Raw genomic sequence first — 21,261 nt, 5'->3', positions numbered from 1 at the left:
TCTTCTCAAAGGTTGCTGCTCTTTATCTAAAATGCAAATTACAGCTAAAGGCTTGTTCCCCCACTCTATCTATAATCGATCTGTGTTCTAATGTTTGTATGTTCTTTATGAAATTTAGGTGTGATTTATTAACAAACTCTGTTTCCAATAGTGCTATGTATGCAAACAGAATAATACATTCATTTTTTTCAGACATGAGTATAAATAAAATAGCATTTTTTGTGTGTGTGTGTGTGAGGAAGATCAGCCCTGAGCTAACATCCATGCTAATCCTCCTCTTTTTGCTGGGGAAGACCGGCTCTGAGCTAACATCTATTGCCAATCCTCCTCCTTTTTTTTTATCCCCAAAGCCCCAGTAGATAGTTGTATGTCATAGTTGCACATCCTTCTAGTTGCTGTATGTGGGACGCGGCCTCAGCATGGCCAGAGACGCAGTGCATCAGTGCGCACCCAGGATCCGAACCCGGGCCGCCAGTAGCTGAGCGCGCACACTTAACCACTAAGCCACGGGGCTGGCCCTAAAATAACATTTTTTAAAGTTAATATATATATCTCAAAATGTAAAACACTTGGGAATATATCTAACAAAAATTTATAATACATTTATGGAGAAATTTTTGAAAGTACTGAAAGATGTTTTTAAAAATACCTAAATAAATGGAAAGTCATTCCATGTTCATGGATTGGAAGAATCAACATAAAGGGGTTGATTCTCTCTAAATCGATCTACAGAGTCTATGCAGTTCTAATCAAAATCCCAAACACTGTTTTGTTGAGTCTGACACCTGATTTACACAGAAGGGTCAAGGGCTAAGAACAGCCAAGGCTGTGCTGAAAAAGAATAAGTCAGGAGAGGTATGGAAGACTTGCCTTCCCTAGTATAGAAAAGCTACATGTGATGGTTAACCTTATGTGTCAACTTGACCAGGTCACACAGAGCCCAGATATTTGGTCAAACATTATTCTGGGTGGTCTGGGAGGGTGTTTTGGATGATATTAACAATTGTCTGTAAACTGAGCAAGCAGATTGCTCTCCCCAGTGTGGGTGGGCCTCATCCAATCAGTTGAAGGCCTGAAAGGAACATAAAGACTGTCCCTCACACTAATAAGAGAGAGTTCCTCCTGCCTGACTGCCTTTGAGCTCAGACATTGTTTTTTTTCCTTGCCTTCAGACTCAAACTGAAACCTTAGCTCTTCTTGGATCGTCATCCAATCCGTTGGAAGCTTGAACAGAGCAAAAGGTGGAATAAGGGAGAATTCGCTCTCTCTCTCACGGACTCTTTTCGAGCTGGGACATTCGTCTTCTCCTGCCCTTAGACTGGAACTTACGCCATTGGCTCTCCTGATTCTCAGGCCTTCAGACTTGGACCTTTATAATAAATCTCTTACTGTATACAGGTCTATATCTAGTGGTTCTGTTTCTCTGGAGAACCGTGGAGGAGAAAGCGCGGGATTGGATCCAGCCTGGATTTGTGTCTCCTCTTTGTTACTAATAACTGGGACCCTGGGCAAGCAACTTCCCCTCTGTGGGCTCTGAGCCCTCATCTCTAAACTACGCTCACCCCCAGCTCTTACATTGAGAATCTAACATATGCAAAGTACATCCCAAGAGGATCCCAAAACCCACACTACAATCCTGAAGTCACAAAGTTACTCTGACCTTCCTTTAGGAAACACACCTGTCTTTGGAGCTCACCGGTAAATTTCATCCAAGGAATAATCCCCTCTACCACCCCACGCTCTTGGCTATTGACTCCAGTGAGGCTGAAAGAGAAGTTTCCACTTGCGTGCAGGGTGTGTGGCACACGCGGTTGCTCGGACCAGACCCCCACAGCCAGTGCACGACAAGCTCATTGTCTTAAATCCAGCCCTCCTTTTCCTCCTGTAAAGCTCACTTCTCAGTGTGAGCATGTGGGAAAAGCAGGGAATACTCGTTTCTCTGTAAGTATTTCTCTGCTGGCTTTCTGGGTGCTGAGTGCTCTAGGAAGGGATTAGAGCAGTTCCCTCATAAGCAGTACGCCCTAAGGTCAAACACTTAGCGAACGATCAAGAATACACGCCTGACCTCGTGGTATTTTCAAAGATGAACGGTCCCACCACCCCAAGCCCGAGAGCCCAGAAGGAAGCCACCGTCACCCCGCACCTGTATTTGATGTCAAACACTGTGGAGTCCTCATCCTCGTCATCCTCCTCATTCAGCGGGGCCATCTCCACTCGCTCGGCTGGAGTGGTGATGATGTCATACTTGCGGGTCTTCTTCAACCTCTTTCCCGACCTGGAAGGGGAGAAGCACATTCCTGAGAACTCCACGATCCTCACGAGGGAAACCACGCTGCTGCCTCCAGCCAGGCTCCCAGGAGACCTGCGAATACCCCAGCTCCCCCACCTCCAGCCATGGGACCTCGGGCGGGTTACTGACCTCCCTGACCCTCGTGGTCCTCACCCACAAAGCGAAGATGATTACCCCTGCTCTGAGCACTGAAAACCCCAGTAATCAAGATAAATAATACCCAAATGCAACATTATAAAAAGGCAAAATTAATGCAAAGAAAATCCACGAGGAGCAAAAGATCAAAATGTTCAAGAAGCACAGGACCTAGCCCTGCAGTTGCACAGGCACGACACACCTGCCCCCTCCTCCCCTTGCCCCTCACCCTCCACCCAGCCCTGCTGTGTCTGCGGGTCTCTGCTCCAAGCCTGGCCTTGAGGGCGCTGCGGTGTGGGCCGGCCAGGTGGGATTAGGATCAGGGCTCGGGCACACTCTACCTGTGTGATCATGGGCAAGTCAGTTAATCCCCCCAAGCCTCAGTCTCCTCATAAATGAAATGGGATAAGAATAGTATTTGTCCCTCACAGGTGAGGGAGGATTAAATGAGATGATGCATTTTACAAGCCTACACACGGGGCTCTCGGCAAAAATCACTGTTAGTAAAAGTAATAAACAGAAGTACTACAGTCTCTCTCGTATGACAAGGAGTTGTAAAAATCAGTCAACATTGTATCCATCATGAGGATCTACGAGGACAGCGAATTACAACACTGAGCTTTTACCTCTGGGATGGCAGAGGATCACTGTGGGGTGGGCCCCAGGGACAGTGCTGAGACAGCCACTTCAGCCGCTGGCATCAGTCCCTCTGCATGAAGGATGCAGTACTTGTCGGGCCTGGCTTAAAGTTTATGACGCCATCAGGAATACTACTATCATCATGACTACTGATGCTCTTTGCATTCATTTCTGCACTATCTTGAACTTTGCCCCAAATGTCTTGTATTCTCTAGTGTCCCTCCTTTTTAAGTATATCTGAGAACCAGTCAACCCTAAAAATCATAACTAGGGCACTGAAGAATCACATTCTCTAAACATTCTTCCTGCAGACTGCAAGCCGTTCCCGGATGGAGACCACATCGAGGACACAAACGAGATCTCTTTGTCCTCAGCACGCAGAAACTCCAATAAGTTTGCAGAATAATGAAAACAGAAGTTCACCTTCAGGTTTCCTAACGATTTCTTAGCAACAGCCACTTGCTCTCATCTTACCTAGTATGATTTACCAGAAACGTGATCTATGAAAGTGTCATTTACATAAAAAATATATATATTTATCTGCATCTTTGGCGTAAAGCAACCTATACAACCTCTAGTACCTGCTCCTCGTGGTTCTTTGGGTGGAGACTTTGGAAGACAGGGAGAAACCACCTATAAAACTGATGATCTCCAAGCCTCGATGTGTCCCTCCTGCTTTCATCACAGGTACACACACACACACACACACACACACACACACACACACTCAGAGGCATGGGGCATGTGACTGCTTGGATTTCGAACACAGGAGGAAGCGCGGTGCAGACGCCAAGCCTGGTGGTCGGAGGTGGGAGGAGCACAGCCAGTCGCCTCCCAAGTGGCCCTGGGACAACGGTATTTTGGAAGCAGGCTTTGTGCAGGAGTGTAAATGCTCACCTTATAAACACTGTTGGTCCCACATGCTCACCATCAACAGCTTCTTCTTTTTCTCCACCTCCCCCGAAAGGAGTAAAATAAATCTTTGCATTCTGCCCTAGATGACACAGTCCCTGACCAATTCCATCTCCAATGCCGGACGGGGGAAATTTAAGCCCAGAAACAGCTCCATCTGCCACAAGCAACCCAAGACAAAGGCATAAGGAAACCACCCATCCTCAAGCTCTCGAGACTAGAAGCAAACTCCCCATCCATGCAGACTCACGCCCCACACCTTTCTCAGGAAAACGGCCCCATAGCTCCACCCAGATGATTCGGAGGGAGCACCTGGCTTTGCAAAGGAGTGGGGTGTGCCCCTCTGTTGACCCTGCCACGTGCCCGGGCCGCCCATTCCCAACACACCTCTGAACAAGCATCTGCAGCGTCACAAAAGGAGCCGTCCCGTGAACCCAGGACTTGAGGAAGGCCCTGTGGACGACTGGAGAGACTGACGCCCAGACGGTTTCACACTGACGAGTCAAAGCCCTGTTTGTAACTCTTTTTCAGATATCATGAAGCCCAGAAAATGCAAAATCTGATTCAAAAACCTCGTCTTGCACTTGAAACTTGAAACCTCATTTAGTCATTGGCCCTGGGGCAGGACTGACTGCTGACCTTGGAAGAAGGTTCTGGAGGCTCTGACTTCAGCCCTGCTTCATGGGAGTGGATCCTGATGACCCATAAAATCACCTTTCTTCTTCCTGATTCAGAGTCTTCCTGCCTCAGAGTCTTGTGATGAGAAAATTAACATACTGAGCTCAAAATAAGACCCATGAAGAGTTACCCACGGGAGAAGCTGGAAAACAACCCCAGCATCTAGAACGTCATGGCCCACATGCTTTAATGCTGGCCATTCCAACCACGTCACCTCAGAAAATAATTGTCAGCCCTGAGATTACACCAAAGGTGTGATGCTTAATTTTATGTGTAAACTTGACTGGGCCAGGGGTGCCCAGATGTTTGGTCAAACATTATTTCTGGGTGTGTCTGTGAGGGTATTTCTGGAAGAGATTAACATTTGAATCAGTAGACTGAGTAAAACAGATAATCCTCCCCAATGTGGGTGAGCCTCATCTAATCAGTTGAAGGCCTGAATACAACGAATAAAGACTGATCCTCTCATGAATAAGAGAGTTCCTCCTGTCTGACTGCCTTTGAGCTGGGACATCCTTTTCCTTTGTTTTTTTCCTGTCTTCAGACTCAAACTGAAACATTAGCTCTTCCTGGATCTCAAGCCTTCCAGCCTGGGAACTGGAACTTACACCATTGGCTCTCTTAGGTCTCCAGCTTGCCCACTCACCCTGCAAATCTGGGGACTTGTCAGCCTCCACAATCACATGAGCCAATTATTTATAATAAATATATATATATATCTCTTCTTGGTTCCGTTTCTCTGGAGAACCCTGACTAATCCAAAAGGCCATTAGCAAGAGTCCTCATGCATGCTTCAAAAGCCAGTTTTGACATAATGAGCCAGAAAAATTACATTTCAAACAATCAACTCTCTGAGACACAACACCCTTCACAAAAGAAGAGTAATTTCTGCTGTTTCACTGTTGGGCGTGTTAATAAGGGAAAACCGAGACTCGTTGAGAAGTTTAAAGAGACTCAGACTGGTGCCTGGCAGAGGCCCACTGGCTGCGTTGACGAGCTTCTCCGTCGGCTGGCAGGTGGGCGGAGGGAAACCAGGCAATGTAGGACTGGCATCGGGTGGGGTGGGATGGCAGGGGGGTCTTCACATAGTTCTCAAGTTAAAAGGCGAACCCTTCCTTTACCAGCTGTGCAAGTCAGAAGCAGGAAAACGTATAAACAGAGTCGATCAGTGTTTCCCACAGACCCTCAGATGCCTGGGCCTAACAGTCCTGGGGTCAGAGAATGTGCCCTCCTGTCTCAGAGAAGGAGAACGTGAGATGGCGGAAAACCAGACACAGCCCAAAGCCTAGATAACCTTGCCACGTCCTGCTCTCTCTTCTCTGAGTGTGGACACTCTAACGCATCTTTTCAAGTTAGTAACAGTCCACAATGAGCTCTTCCAGGGTGCTGGCTAGGCAATTTACACATATGATGGCATCTAAAACACACAAATCACCCTAGAAGGCACTGCTGTCACCTCTGTTTCACAGCTGAGGAAATAGGCTCAGAGAGGCGGACGTCCCCACAGCCATGTGGCTAGTAAGTGGCAGAGCCGGGGTCTGAAGGCGGGCAGCCCCATGACTAGATGGCTGGCCATCTGCACCTCCTCCCACATGGTTAAGTCAAAGTGCTACCTGACTACTCATGGTCTGAAATGCGCCATGAGGGGAGAGCGCATGGGGCTTAAGAGCTTAGATTGTGGAGTCAACTCAGAAAACTCGAAGGGCACAGTGAGTGCATATCGTTCCTGATTTGCTCAAAAGAGAGCCAAGGGCTGCCCCAGCGCCACCCTCCCTGGCAGGTCACCTTGAACCCCCTCGTGCTTGCCAAGAGGCAAGGTGCCTGCCCCACCTTGCTACTTCCCACTCGCACCCAACTGCAAACCCACTCCACGCCCCCACCAGACTTCGCCTCCACTTTACTTTAGCACCAAGAAACTCTTGTTATACTTTCCAGAACTTGTCACTTAATACATGTTCCTATGTCAAGCTGATCTGGGCACACGTCTAACAAACTCTTTCTAAATCGCGACTCCTTCGGGACATGTGTTGGTTTGGGGCAGGCCAGCATCCTTCTCCTCCCTCCTTTGGGCATCTGTAGCTCAGTGGCCTCGGTGAATCCCCCGCCCACACGGTCCCTGTGGTTGAGAAGGCCTGACCACTGACCGCAGCCCCAGCTCCAGGAGTGAACATGGAGCCAATCAGTGTGTTGCAACCACCAGGCCATGGCAATGGGGTGGAGTTTGGGAGGGCACGTGACCAATCAGGGCCAGTGACCCTTTGCCAGGAAGGCAGGAAAAGGGGCAGTACATGCCCTGCCCACGCACACTGGCCTTGAGACCCAGATGAAGAAAGGCATCTTACTACCTTCTAGAAATGGAAAATAAAGCCAACATGGCAGAGAACAGACCAGACAGAGAGAGACCAAGTTCCAAATCCACTATGGAGCCAGCCCTCCTCGATAACTACAAAGCTACTCTCTTTTTCACTAAAGCCAGTCTGAGCCGGGTTTTCCATCACACAACCTAAAGAATCCTAAGTCCACAGGGTCTCAAAGGAACAAAGGCAGGCCCAGGGTGAAGAGAAACCACCACTGTAAGAATAAACACCATCTTGGGATTTTTCCACATTTTAATAGTAAACCTTCCATATATAAGTATAATTTTCTCATTTCCTCAAACCCTTTAAAACCCTAGGACTCTTCCCTGCTCTAGAAACAAAGAATTATACACATAGAGTGTCTCAGCGGAAATATCATAAATATTTTTGCTTGGGGCTACCTGTGAACAGGTTTTCCAAGAAGACAACCATCGGCGTGACTCCCTTCACAGGGCGTTTAAGAGCACACTGGCTTGAGGCAAAGACCACATGGCCACGAAGAATCTGAAGTCACCTCAGTCTCTCCAAGGGACAGTGGGTCAGCCTCGGGGACAGAGCCCTCACCTCACAGACACACGCAGCTTGAGGAAGAAGCACCTGGTTCTAGAAAGAGCACAAGTTTAGAGTCAGGCTTGGGTTCAATCCCAGTGTATCTACAGAAACACAGAACCTGTTTCCTCAGCCCTACAGGGGGCGGGTGGGGGACTGAGCAGGGGAACAGCTGTGAAAACTGTCGGGCATAGAGGAGATTCAGGAATCAAAGGAGGGAAAAGATATTGCTGGCCCATCCTCAACAGCATGGCACCCTTGCCGTAATTTTTCTTTTCTGGAACAAGTTCCCATTATACCAGGTGGCCTCAACGAAGAAATGGCAGATGGTGATTTTAACTGAATGTCCATGTTGTGCCTCCCAGGAACAGGCAAGACCAGAGAAGTTCTAGAGGAGACAAAGGAAGCCAAAACACACATTTCCAACAAGACAGAAGAGAAGTTCAAATTCTTCTACTCTGAAATATAATCCTCAAACCCGAGGGTTTGTTTACTCAAAGGCCCTTTCAACAGCTGGTCAGAAGCAGGTTTCCCAATGAGCGCTGGCAGGCGCTGTCTGTGCAAACACAAGGCTGGGGGAGCGGAGCACTGGAGCTCGGCCCACCGACTGGGAGAGAGGCCTTCCTTCCTGCCCTCCCCCACGAAGAGAAACAAAACAAAACAAACGCTTGAGGGTTAGTTGTTGTCAGAAGTTCAACTCTGGGGTAGTGCAGTCAGATCCACGGCCCATGCACCCAGACATTGAGATCTAGATCTCAGCTCAGCGATTCCTTGGACTGTGTGCCTCAGGGCAGGTCGCTCACCCTGAACCTTAATCTCATATCCATTTCTACTGCTTGCCAGGTACGGTGAGGGTTCCAATGATAGATTCTCATGGTGCCTCCTTGCCCTACCCACTCCATGGGGCCACAGCGTTCCCATTTCCCCCACAAGGCCGTCCCAGGACACCCTAGGCAGGCCAGCTTCCCCCCTTCTTCAGGCTCCTGTCATCTCCATTCATAGGCACCACCTCCACTGCAGGGCGCCATCTACGCGTGACTCTGAAACACGTGGGCCTTCCCGCACCATCACTCCACTGGGGTGACAGTAACAGCAGCCACCACCATGCGGCAACCCGGGTGCCAGGCACTGACGCACTGTCTCATCGCAGCCTCGAGCCAGCGAGGCATCATGGAGTCAGGGAAACAGAAGCCCAGAGGCACTGCGTGACCTGCCCTGTAAGCAGGACTCAGATCCCCAGTCCACCACACTCCAGAACCCGAGCACTTCACTCCAATAAGAGGGCAGGAAACTCACCGGAGACGTCGGGTCCCCCCACACCCGGGGAGTGGGTGCTCAATGGACACCTCTCAGGAAGCTACAAGTGCAGCCACAAGATCCTTTGGTTGCCGGCTACAATCAAAACCACCCACAGATCATGTCAACAGAAGGAGGGCATGCCATGCTTCTGACTAGAAAGTTCCAACCTCATCAAGATGTCATACCTCCTGAATTAATCTACGAGTTTCACGAAATCCAATAAAATACTGACAGATTTTTTGGGGGGAATCTAGACTAGCTGATTCCAAAGTTCAGAGAAGGAAAAAAAAAAAATGGCAGAAAGAATAGGCAGGAAAATTCCAGAAAAGAGGAGTGTGAAGGAAAACTGATCCTAATTAGTGTTTACCTAAGGCTGGCGCTTGAGAGGGAGATGGGGGGTGCCTGCTAACGGGTTCAGGGTTTCTTTCTGGTGTGATGAAAGTCTGAAATTGATTGGGGTGATGGTGCACAACTCTGTGAATATACTAAAAACCGTGAATTGGACACTTTAAATGAGTGAATTGTATGGTATGTGAATTATATCTTATAAAGCTGAAAGATATACATACTCATACAGATATGTGTATCTATTACATTCATTTGTGTACTTATAAAATCTCTGTGGAAAGATTCACAAGAAATTGACAGCTTCAAAGAAGGAAGCTGGGCGGCCAAGGGACGGGAGTCAGAAGGAAATTGTTCACTATATACTCTGGCTCCTCATGAATTTCAAACCATGTGAATATATGACCTATTTTTAAAACAAATAAATAAATAAAATTCAAAGTAAGTAACTAAAATAAATTTTTAAAATGGACTAAGGTGTGTCAGACCTGCCTCTCCCTGGAGCCGGTGCCGGGGCCCCTCCGTCCGCCCCGAGGCCGCACGTCGCCTCCTTGGGGTGGTTTTGCTCATCTGGTGACTTCAGGAGCCAAACCCAGCAGCTCAAACTTTTCCTCCACCTTGGCTGTCTTCATTTTAAGCCCACTAAAGTCGTTCAGTAGCTCAAGGACCAGCTTTCTGCTGGAACCACACTACCTGTCACAAAGAGCATGTTACCTTTGATATTTAGAAAAATTAATAAAGAAAAGGAAATGAGGAGGAGGAGAAAGAATCAAGCAGCAGCCGCGAGTGAGATGGGAGTGCCAAGCAGGCGTTCAGGCCTCAAGGCCCAGCGGAAGCTCCTGGTGCTCTGGGGACAGAGGCCTTCCCCATTTCTAACCTCTGACCTCTACCCTGCACCTTCTCCCTCAGCACGAAAGACATATCTGAGCCTTCCCTAACAAACCAAGTAAACCTGATGAGAGAAAGAACACGACTCCAGAACCCACTTTCCAGCCCCAGCCTCCACCCCATTCTGTAGGGATCAAGTGCCCGAGAGGCCATGAAGACAGCGCTGTGTCCTCCAGAGAACGGGCGATGACCTCGGATTAGCCCTGGGCTCAGGTGGCAAAGCCACCAGCACCAACCACCAAGGCAGGTGGCCAGTGATACGATTCCCGAGTACCAGCCTTCTTCCCCTTCCTGCCCTGGGCGCAGTCCCTGCGTCCAACCAACACCTTCCTTTTACAGCAGTTCAAACAAGCCACTGAGAAGGCAAACACCAGTGTGATATGAATCTCATCCCGCCCCGCTCCAGACGGGGGAGTGGAGGCACCCAGCTACACGAAACAAAAGCACTCTCCTCTCGTGCAGCACGAGCTTCAGGCTCTCAGCGGCCCAGCTCTAACACGGCTCCAGCCAAGCCCTCCTCAACACAGGCGTTCCAGAGCCTTCCAGATGCAGCCAGCAGCATCTCTACGCCTCACCCCTGTCCAGGGGTTGCCCCTCCCCATCGCACCAGGGCCACTCTGTTCCAGGACAGCACCCAGTCAAGCGCAATGACTCCCAGCACCACGTCAAGAACTCAAACACCCCAGAGCCCCGTGGGCGCAGAAAAACAGTGAAGCGGGCCTGGTGTGACACAAACATTAGAACAAACACAATGACAAATAGTGATCAACGCTCTGCCTCTGAGTCAAGAAGACACATGGAATGGCGCTCACAAACCCAGCCGCAATGGAACAGCCGCTCCCCAGCCCCCGCCCATTACTGTCACGTGGAACAGAGGCCCTGTGTTTCCAGGTATTCCCATCTGCCAGGAAAAGCAGATCTAGACTTTATGTGAAGACTCCCGATTTTTAAGTGTTGTCAACCACCTCAGTTGTTAAAAACACTGTGCAGATCAAAACAAAACAAAAAAACATGTCTCTGGGCCATCAGTTTGCAACCTCTGACTCAGTTTCTGGGCCCCAGGTGATTTGGTCATGGGTGCCGAGCATGAGTGATATTGAATAATTCAGCTAAAATCATGAGCCCAGAGGGAGGCAATGATATCCACACTCAGCCAAGGTGTGGACTCCTTATATCTGTTCACCTACAGTTCACTCACGATTAAGGGGTACCGGCTGCTATTTATATAACCTATCTGCTTCCCTCTCCTCTTGGGCACCATCCCCTCGGGATTAAACAAAGTGTACCTTTGTTGATTGACACCAATGCCTGCATCCAGCACACAAGACACAGTGTGCCCCGGAGGGCTTACACTTCATATAAGATCATGGGACGTGGGCCAGATAACCCCAAAGAGCTCAATTACGTCTTAGGGTTTTCTTCTTAACACTATAGCATTTTGTCACTGTCTGCTCCCCACCCTTGATTCTCTTTCTCTCCCAATCCCTGAGGGATAGATCCAACTCTTATCCTTTCAAGACAAAATAAGTACACCCTGGGTTTGACCTTTTTGAGGAGCCACACGAAATATGGCAACAGCGAATGCCCCCAAGACCTGTTCCTCCAGCTCCCAAGTGTGTTTGCCAAGGGTTGGGTTCACTTCACTTTCATATGAGATGCCAGGTAAGGGAAGCGAGGCTTAAAGTGACGAAAGAAGCCTCTAGAGCAGCTCCATTGGTTCAAGGGCAGCAGCAAGATGACCAAGAGGGATTGTTCGGTGGACCCAGGGGACCTCACCACAGCCTGGAAACTCTGGGGTCATTGTGCTTTGGGACACACGTCATAAGTGACCCTTTTAATATCTACTTGGCCCTGCCACGTGGTGGGGAGGCGTGGGAATGTCAGTCCTTGCCACCACCACCGCCACTTGAGGGACAGTCACTTTTCAGCAGAAGCTCCCAACCGCTCCACCTCAAGCCCAGATGTCCAGCTGCGTGGCCGGCATCTCCGTGAGCAAGTTTCACCTGTACATCATCCTCTTTCTCACCAAGCCTTCTCCCCCGCCTGACCAGCCCCTTCACCACGCCCCCTTCTCCCTGCCCATCAGGGCATCTCAGCATTTTCCTCTGCTTTCGCCTCTTCATCCACTTGGGCCTGCAACCCTCCCAACTGGTCCTTCCAGCACCTTCCACAGCTCTCCAAGCCATCCTGCACCCCCACTGCAGCCACGTCACTATTCACCCATTCACTCAGCAAATACTTATTAAGCACCTAAAATGGGTCAGCATTTCTAAAGCAGCCCTCTGATTATTTCACTCCTGTATTCCAATCCTCCATTTGCTCCTCTGACCCACTACAACTCCCCAAATCCTCCAGCTGGAATTCCTGTCTGCAACAGGGGAAGGGTGGGAAATGCTGGATTGGAAATCAGATTCCTGCCCTTCACCAGCTGCGTGGCCTTGAATGAGACTCTGATCACTCTGTGCCTTGATTTACTCATCTGTAAAATGGGGACTCCGACAGTGCATCCATCATAAGAACAAGGAAATACATAAAAAACACTTAGCACAGAGCCTGGTACACAGTAAGGGCTTAATAAATACTAATTGCTATTATTATTGTCATCATCATGATCACTTTCACAAACCTTACCCACAGCAAAACCTCCTTGGCCATCTGGTCCTGGAAGAACCTCTTCTTCCACCCAGAAGTCCTAATCCTCTGCCTCCTCCGCACGCACGGCACGTGCCTTCCCAGGCCATTCTGCCTCGGCCACAGCCCCTGGGGCCGTCCTTTTGCAGTTTATGTTTTTGTTTGCAAGTGTTGTGTTTGACACATCACTCCTCTATTGAATTGGATTACTTCTTATCTGCCAGGCAGAACCATCTCCCAGATTGAAGCGGAAGCTCCCTAGCCTCTAGTGTGTTCCCCACAGCCCCCTCTATGTTCACAGCAGGTCTCATAAAATACACTGGGAAGATTGCTCTATCCATTCAGCCATGTTTTCTCCTGGGTCCCTGGCTGGGTTTTGGGGAGACTCAGCTATACCAGGCCAAAATCCAGCCTACCACGTCCTGGAGGCCCAGAAAGGGCCAAGCTGAGCATCAGAACCCCTGGGCATAAGTCCTACTTTCCCTAAAAACTCACTGGGTGACCTTACCAAACCCTTTCTGCTTCTGAGCCTCAGTTTCCTCATCTGTACAATGGGTAGAGGGAGAGAGGTCAGGGGAGCTCTCAATGCAAAGAAACCCGACATCCAAGAGGTCACAAGGCCCTGTGGCCTCTCCCAGGCCTAAGGAGCCCTGCCCATGCTCTGTGCCCAGGCCCCTCCTCTCCTCCATACTTGCCAGTGAGAGTGGATTTCCTCCTCAATGCACCCCAGGAAAACAAATATCAAGTCTAGATTCCTGGCAAATCACCCTTAGATTAAGTACAGCTTTTTAAAGTGAAACCATGACAACATGATTCTAAATTCATGGTCCTAGAAATTCCCTCTGCAAATGGTCAGGACCAAACACCAGCTATAAAACTAAAATACCGGACACAACTCATGAAGCCTTCTCTGCTTAAATCTGGGAAAGCCTCCCTCCCGTGACACACTCCCTACAGGACACTATGCAGACACTGACACTGGAGGCCCCCACCCCTGGATGTGCCTGGTGTCTCAAGAAAGATCTGCGTTTGCAAAGCCCAAATGCAATGCGTACATGGGCATGAGAGTTTACAGGTAAAGCCAGATAAGCCAGAGAGCTCAGGGTTAAATTAAAGAGGGATTTCCCTCCCTTCCCAATTTGATGGAAGGAATCGGTGGCAGGTGCCAGGTGCTCATGAGGCACCTCCTTCACTCGGGGAAATCAGTAGTGGGGGGAGGTCCTACGTGGAGTCCTAGGTGTCCACGGAGGCTCACGCAGGCTAAGGAGTCACCAATTTCTTTTTTTTTTTTTTTCGGAGGAAGATGGGCCCTGTGTTAACATCTGTTGCTGATCTTCCTCGTTTTTTTTCTTTTTTCTCCCCAAAGCCACAGTACATAGTTGTGTATCATAGTTGTAGAGTTGTAGCTCTTCTATAGGGGACACCGCCTCAGTATGGCTTGATGAGTGGTGAGCAGGTCCGCGCCCAGGATCCGAACGTGTGAACCCTGGGCCGCCAAAGCGGAACACATGAACTTAACCACTACACCACTGGGCCGGCCCCACCAATTTCATTTTTAAAAGGCTCAGAAGCAGAGGCACCTGCCTGATTGTTTTGGCCATACGGCTGTATCCTCATTTACAGGCAGCAGCAAGACCAAAAGGTTGGGTGTAAATTACATCTGTTTTCAGGGTGTTATTTTTAAATACAGTAAGACACTTGGCTGCTTAAAGGTGAGCCAGGGATCTGGTGACTCGATCTCATCTAAACACCCCCATAGCCCTCAGAAGCGGATGCCCAGAAAGGCTCAGTGACCTGCTCACATCAGACAACCAGCAGGCCTCGAAGTCGGGGCTCGCAGAGTTCTCAACCTCGCACTACTCACAGCTTGGGCTGCACCATTCTTTTTGGGGGGGTGTCCTGTGCACTGCAGGATGTCCAGCAGCATCTCTGGCCTCTAATCGCAAGATGACAGTAGCATCCCCCTCCCCAATCAAAAGTGTCTCCAGACATTGCCACACGACCCCAAAGGGGGCAAAATCCTCCCCACGTGAGAACCACTTGAGGGGCCTTATTCCTCCCATGTGCCATGACTTCTTGATTAACTTGGTGGAGAAGTGAATCAAGGGCATACTCTCTACCCTCTTTAAAAAAAAAATCTGGATTTTTGCTGTATTAGATTTCTTTAACGCTCTTTCTTCACCGTGGGATATAAAATTAAACAAGGGGGGATTGGATGAAGGTGCTCAGAAGGTACTAACTTCCCATTATAAGACAAATAAGGCCTGGGGATGTAACGTAGAGCATGGCGACTATAGCTAACACTGCTGTGTGGTATATATGAAAGTTGCTAAGAGAGGAGATCCCAAAAGTTCTCATCACAAGGAAAAGACACTTTTTTCTTTTTCTTTTTCTTTGTATCTATATGAGATGATGGATGTTAACTAAACCTATTGCACTAATCATTTCACAATATATGTAAGCCAAGTCGTTATGCTGCACACCTTAAACTAAATACCGTGCTGTATGCCAATTACATCTCAATAAAACTAAAAAAAAGAAAAAAGAAAATCCAATTAAAAAATTCAAGTTAAATTAAATTAAGATGAATATGTTTCACTTCTATAGCTTTTCCCCCAATTCAAAACCTTGGTCAAACAATCAAACATGACCTCCTGGTGCCCAAGAAGCTCTACGATCTCAAAGGCATAAAAAGGGACTGCACCTCTGACCATGGCTCTGTCCAAAGTGCCAGTTTTTTAAAATAGTATTGATAAACTCAAGAGTAATAGCTAAAAACATTTCAGAATGGCCACTTTCCTCAAATCCTGCAAGTATTAAGCTTTTGTATTTTTTCTTAATTTTGACTCTTATTACAAATGTCAATATACAGAAGATGGGAAATTTGGGAAATCCAGCTAAGCAGGAAAGCTCCGGTTCCTTTTCAAAGACCTGGCTTAGTAAATAAACTAAGCTTCTGTGGTTCCAGCATCTTGGGGACATGGCGGCGTGCACCTTTGCCAAGGATCCAAGTGTGACAGCTGGGCAATGTCAGATCACCTAGAATTCACCTTCCTCCCCATCCCCCAGGACGCACCAAAACAAACCTTCCTTTCAGATAAGAGGTTTTTACAGGGCTTTTGAAATAAGAATTGGCTGGGCATGCAGCCAACAGAGACCTGGGAGAAATGTGGCCTGGGCAGTAGAGCTGGGAGACCCGCCAAGATGGGGAAAGGATCCCCAAAGGAAAGGAAAGTCGTGGTTTCAGGTGGTAGTTACCCTGCCTTGTCTCCACCCTATTCATAAGACACCAGAAAGTAAAGTCGGATCCCCTCAGATCTCAAAGGGTAAAGGTAGACCTAAGGGAGTGTGTGGGGCAAAAGTTACTGAGAACAGCGGCCGCTGGCTTATGCGGGTTCTGCCTGAATCCATGCAACAGTGCGGACGCTTCCCAACATCAAAAAACTGGAGGAATCACAGCTTTCTAATTCCTCAACACAGCGTCTTTGTTGATTTCCTGCCAGCTCTCACAAACATGACAAGTAACAGACCCAGGGGCAACGGCCCCGACACACACACACACACACACACACACACACACACACGAAGGTATCCTCGCCAGAGGGCACTCTGCCTCCAAACTGCCTTTCCCTCCTTCCAATTTTGTCTCCAGTCTTAAAATCATTTTCCTTAATGATTAAAATACATGTAAAAGGTATAAATCATTCTGCAGACGGGGCAACCTGATTGATTAATGAGTATGGGAAGAGACAGCTGCTCAACCTCAGTAGAAAATGGAGAAATGCAAAACAAAACAATGAGACACCAAATTACACCCATCTGATTGGAAAACATTTGCAAGTCGGATAATACTAAGGGTCGGATATGATGGGAGGATCTGAGGACCCCCAGGCACTGCAAGTGGGAGGGTAAACTGGTATATACTCAAGGAAATCAAGTCTGAGTCTGATTTCTGGGGCCCAGAAATCCCTCTCCTACGTGTACACCCCAGATGGTCTTGTCGAGGTCCTCAGGAAGACACGTCCAAGGATGCAGCAAGGAGCTGAGTGTACAGACAGGGAGAGAAATAGTGAATATGTGTCCATTGTAAGGAAATTCATACAATGTAGAACTATATCATGAATAATAAATACACACATAATAAAAAAATAAAGAATCACCCATAGTCACACATGCACAAAAATACATACATAGATTTCTTTGTGCGTTCATATAAACATATATAATTTATTAATTTAAATGAGCTCATACTACACATGCTGTTTGATAACCTGTTCCACTCAACAATACACAGCCAGTACTATATCAATGTGATCATTTTTATCAGCTGCACAGTATTCCCCTGTAAAGATTACCATAATTTATTTAACCAATGCCCAATTGTTGGATATTTAGGTTATTTAAACCTTTTCATTATCAAACAGAACTGCTCTGAACTTCCCTGCCCAAGCATCTTTGCTTCCTCTTTTAATTAATAAAATTAGAAGCAAAGATAATAAAATTAGAAGCAAAGAATATGTATCAGTGGGAAAAATGTGTGTACCTTAGGAATGGAATTGCTTGGTTAAAGTTATATATATTTTTCACTACGATACACATTCTTTGCTTCTAATTTTAACAGTTTCCTTGGATCCACATTTTTCCTGTTGTCTGCCAAAGTGACTGCTTCAGGGAAAACAGACAAATGGGCTAGGATTGCTGCTTCATAAGCAATAATACTAACTACACTCTTCCTCCCTTATCTGCATTGTTAAGAAAAGGGAGGGCCACCACCCGAACCAATTCCTCCCTCACAGGTTTCCGGCATGAGCCTTGCCTCAAGTCACCGAGGACCTTCTGAGAAGCATCAGCGATGTAAAATACCAGGAGTTCAACATTCATTTGCTAGAAACATCTTTATTAGATGTCAGCTTGGAGTCTACTGTGCTTGGAGCCACAGTAGGTGTTAGAGAGACACAAAAGATGAAGGGCCAGCCCTGCTCTTCAGAGTCCAGCCCAGTCAGGCAGAGGGACACATTCAGAGTCACTCTTGACTCCTGAGTAGAAAATTCAAAACTCGAGTATGTTCTGGGAGCACTGGGGGGCCCTGGCTGGGAGGCTTCTCAGAGGAGGCGACACAGGCAGGCAAACATCAATGAGCTGGCCGTGTAGTGTTGGTGGTGGAGGGAACCCCGTGCAGAGGGTCAGAGAGAGACAAGAAACGCAGGCCCGAGGCCACACGACACCTCTGGAGAAGCCCTGGGAGTGCAGCAGGGCTGGAGCAGCAGGCAGAGCTGAGATGGGGGCTCTCGACGGAGGCAGGGGCCAGGTCATGAAGAGCCAGCTTTGCCACATGCTAAGGAGCTGTGCATGGGGAGATGGGTGGGCAGAAAACAGATGAGACCAGAAGGAGGATGGATGGGAGCGCTGGCGGCAGGAGCACCAGCCTGAAGGATACTGCTGTGATTCAGGAGACAAGGTAGAGAGGCGCTGGCAGGTGGGGAAGATTTCGTGGGGAAAGGGGTGTGGGCACAGGTGAGACAGCCTGGGGGGGTGGGGGTGATGGTCAGGATGTGGTGACTGCATGCTAAGGAGGCGGGAGGGGGAGCAGGTAAGGAGGACGCCCAGTCAGCACAGCAGGCATTCAGGGGTCTGATAAACCCAGCTGCAGAGGACATGAAAAGGGTGAAAGGTCACAGCACAGACCACCCAGCAGCGAGATGGGGCGCTGGTCCTGCCTCGGCCACAGACTTGCAGAGTGTTCCAGAATCTCACAGATGACTTACTTCACTCCCTAGGATGCAACTTTCTCATCTGCAAAGGAGCATGTGGAGACTGTGTACCATCAATGCCCTTCCCAGCTGTAAATGCTATAAGTTCCTGTCTACATCAGAAACCGGGGTGGCAGCTGTCTGCCTGCAAAGTCACCCCAACAAGGCAGCCTTCCCGGGCAGAGGAGGCAGGTCACGTCCATAACCCACTTCTCCCACAAATCAGACAGAACCTTCTTCCCACACTCTGCACACAAGGCAACAAGGACCCATCTTTCCCAGGCCTGCGAGCTGGCGCTCCCACTCAGACACGCGGCCCAGGGCCCGCACATCTGGCCATATGCTGCTTGCTTTTCTCCCCCATTCCTGGATAATACGGAGCAGACTGGCAAAATTGTTCAAATACCTTCTTAAAAAGAACACCGCCTTGTGGGCTCGGCGGCCTATTTTGAGCGAACGGTTTCAAATCTCCAGGCTCAGAGCCACTCTAGGCATCAACCTTCACCCCAATTGAAGAGGTCAGTAAAGAACTACGGTGCATCCACTGAACGCCAGGCCAGCATCGGGGACGGAGACACTAGGATGGACTGGACATCACTGCCCTCCAGGGCTGTCTGCTGAGTGGTAAGCCGGGCACTAAGCCCAGCCACCCAGCACGGCAGGAAAAGGGTTGTATGGAGGATGCACAAGTAGGGCTGGGGGAGGCCAGAAAAGGAAGCAACAGCCTCACTTGGACATCCAGGAAAACTGCACATAGGAAGGAGCATGAGAGCTGGGCCTGGTGGCTGTGTGCAGTCATGGCAGGTTGGCAGCAGGACCTGGCCCAGGAGTGAAAAAGCACAAGCCAGCACCATGGAGTGTAAAGAAAGGAGCAAGTGACAGAGAGGAGGCTTGGAAGGGCTGGCTGATGGCCACAAGGTGCACTGGGGCAGTCTGTCAGGGCCCTGAATGCCATACCACGTAGTGGCTACAGGGAGCCACTGAAGGTTGTAAGCAGAGGAGCGAGGGCAGTGGGAAGGATGGGGGGAAGAGGGGAGCAATTCAATGCCCGGAGCAAATCAAGGGGACGAGCACAGCGAAGAATGACGTGGCCTGAGCCAGGCCAGGGGATGGTGAGGTGAATGTGGGACCACAGTTCCTCCTCCTCTATTTTCTCATGACCACTGACATTGAATCCCACAGGCCCACAAGGAAACACTTTGACTCAGAGTCACAGCAACAACAGCAAACCTCAATAGAGGGCTCCCAACCCTGCCTTTCCAGGTCTGGTTTCTGCTGGTGTGCTGAAAACGCTCCCCCGGGGAGAGCAAGCCCGTGGCCCCAAACCTCCAAGAGCTGATCAAACACCAAAGCACAGTGTGTACACTTGGAAGGGGAGGGAATGGGCAGTGAATAACTGACACACACACACACCCAGATTTCCCGGCGGCAGGCCTGAGTAACAGGACACATTTAGTTCATTTCCTGCACAAACGGAATTTCCCAGGCATTAGGGGAAAACGTCCTCCTTGGGTCCCCTATAGCCCCCTCCATCCCATTACTCCAGGAAACTGGGTCATCCTTCCTAATTTCCCAGAAACTTTCTTCCCCAACTTGAGCAACATACAAAAGCCTCTCCACAATCCCTCAGGCCCCTAGGAACCTTCACTGGGGCAGCTCAGGCAGGCAGGGGCATAGGAGAGATGTCCGTGTATCCCACTAACAAAAAGTCACTGAGGCCGCGGAGGGTCACCAAGCATCCTGAGGCCCAGCTCCAATCCTGGGCCCAAAGCGCACCTCAAACAGGCATTCTGGGGGCATTCCCGCATGCCAGCACAACCGAGGAAAGGAAAACAGGCAGGTGGAGTGTGAGGGAGCCTCAGACATAAGGGAGGGACGGGTAGCAAGGTGGGAAAGGTCAGACACACCTGGATTTGAATTCTGACTCCACCACTGAGTTTACTCGGATAAGCCACCCTACCTCTCTGGAAATTTTTTCCTCATCTGTGAAACGGGTATAAAAATAAATTCCGTGTAAGGTTATCAGAATTTGGAGCGCTACTGTGGCTGTTAAGCATTAGCAGAGTTCAGAAGAATCCAATATTTATTATATATCGTTAAAAGGGGAGAAAATTCCTAAAATGTTACCAGGGAAAACCGGACGAGTGCACCCCCGCGGGGCAGGGCAGGGAGCCGCCGCTTGGCTAGCTGGAGCGCGCCAAGGCGCCGAGGCCGGAGCTGAGCCGCGCGCCCAGAGCATCTGTGCGCGCAGGTGGGGCGGGCGCGCGGCGACTGCAGGTTGGCGGTGCAGGGTGGCCCGCGCGGGAAGAAAGGGGGCGGCTGGACCCACCTGAAGACGCGCAGCAGCAGGCAGGCGATGAGGAGGGCGGTGAAGGCGCACGACACGATCACGGCCGCCTTCAGGGTGGGCAGGTCGTGGAGCAGGCTGGAGATGCGGGTCACCAGGGCGTCGCCGCTGCTGTTGGAGCTGCCGCCGCCCGCCGTCCAGGTGGCGTTCCCGGGCTCCGGGCCGGGCGGCGGCCGCGGCTGGCGCTCGGGTTTGGGCTGCGGCGCCGCCGCGGACTCGGCTCTGCTGGCGCGGGCGGCGGGCGCGGCCAGGAGCGCGAGCAGCAGCAGCGGCAGGAGCGGCGCCGGCGGCGGCGCGGCGCGCATGGTGCGGTCGGGCGGCGCCGGGCCGGGAAGGGCGCGCGCAGCGGAGCCCCGCGTCCCGCACCAGCGCCGAGGCCTGCACGAGGGCTCCCGCGGCGGAGGCGGCTGCGCGTGCCTGGCAGGAAGCTGCGGCGCCCGG

The 21,261-nt window shown here is 49.9% G+C and overlaps 1 protein-coding gene across 1 annotated transcript in view; it reads right to left on the bottom strand.

Moving 5' to 3' along the window:
* The window catches only part of FAM174B (family with sequence similarity 174 member B), a 36,553-nt gene extending 15,363 nt beyond the window's left edge, over positions 1–21,190 (bottom strand). The window contains exons 1-2 of the mRNA XM_087428899.1: positions 20,803–21,190; positions 2,144–2,275 (exon numbers count right to left, since the gene is read on the bottom strand). Of these exons, the coding sequence (XP_087285025.1) occupies positions 2,144–2,275; positions 20,803–21,125 (455 nt within the window). The 5' untranslated portion in view covers positions 21,126–21,190. The remainder of the gene's footprint in view (positions 1–2,143; positions 2,276–20,802) is intronic.
* Positions 21,191–21,261: the final 71 nt, after the last annotated feature.

The sequence above is a fragment of the Ceratotherium simum genome, chromosome 3 (genome assembly GCF_057802395.1).
Source record: "Ceratotherium simum simum isolate JZ-2026a chromosome 3, ASM5780239v1, whole genome shotgun sequence".
In the NCBI taxonomy this organism is placed as follows: Eukaryota; Metazoa; Chordata; class Mammalia; order Perissodactyla; family Rhinocerotidae; genus Ceratotherium; species Ceratotherium simum.
This window is presented reverse-complemented; position numbering and strand designations above follow the sequence as displayed.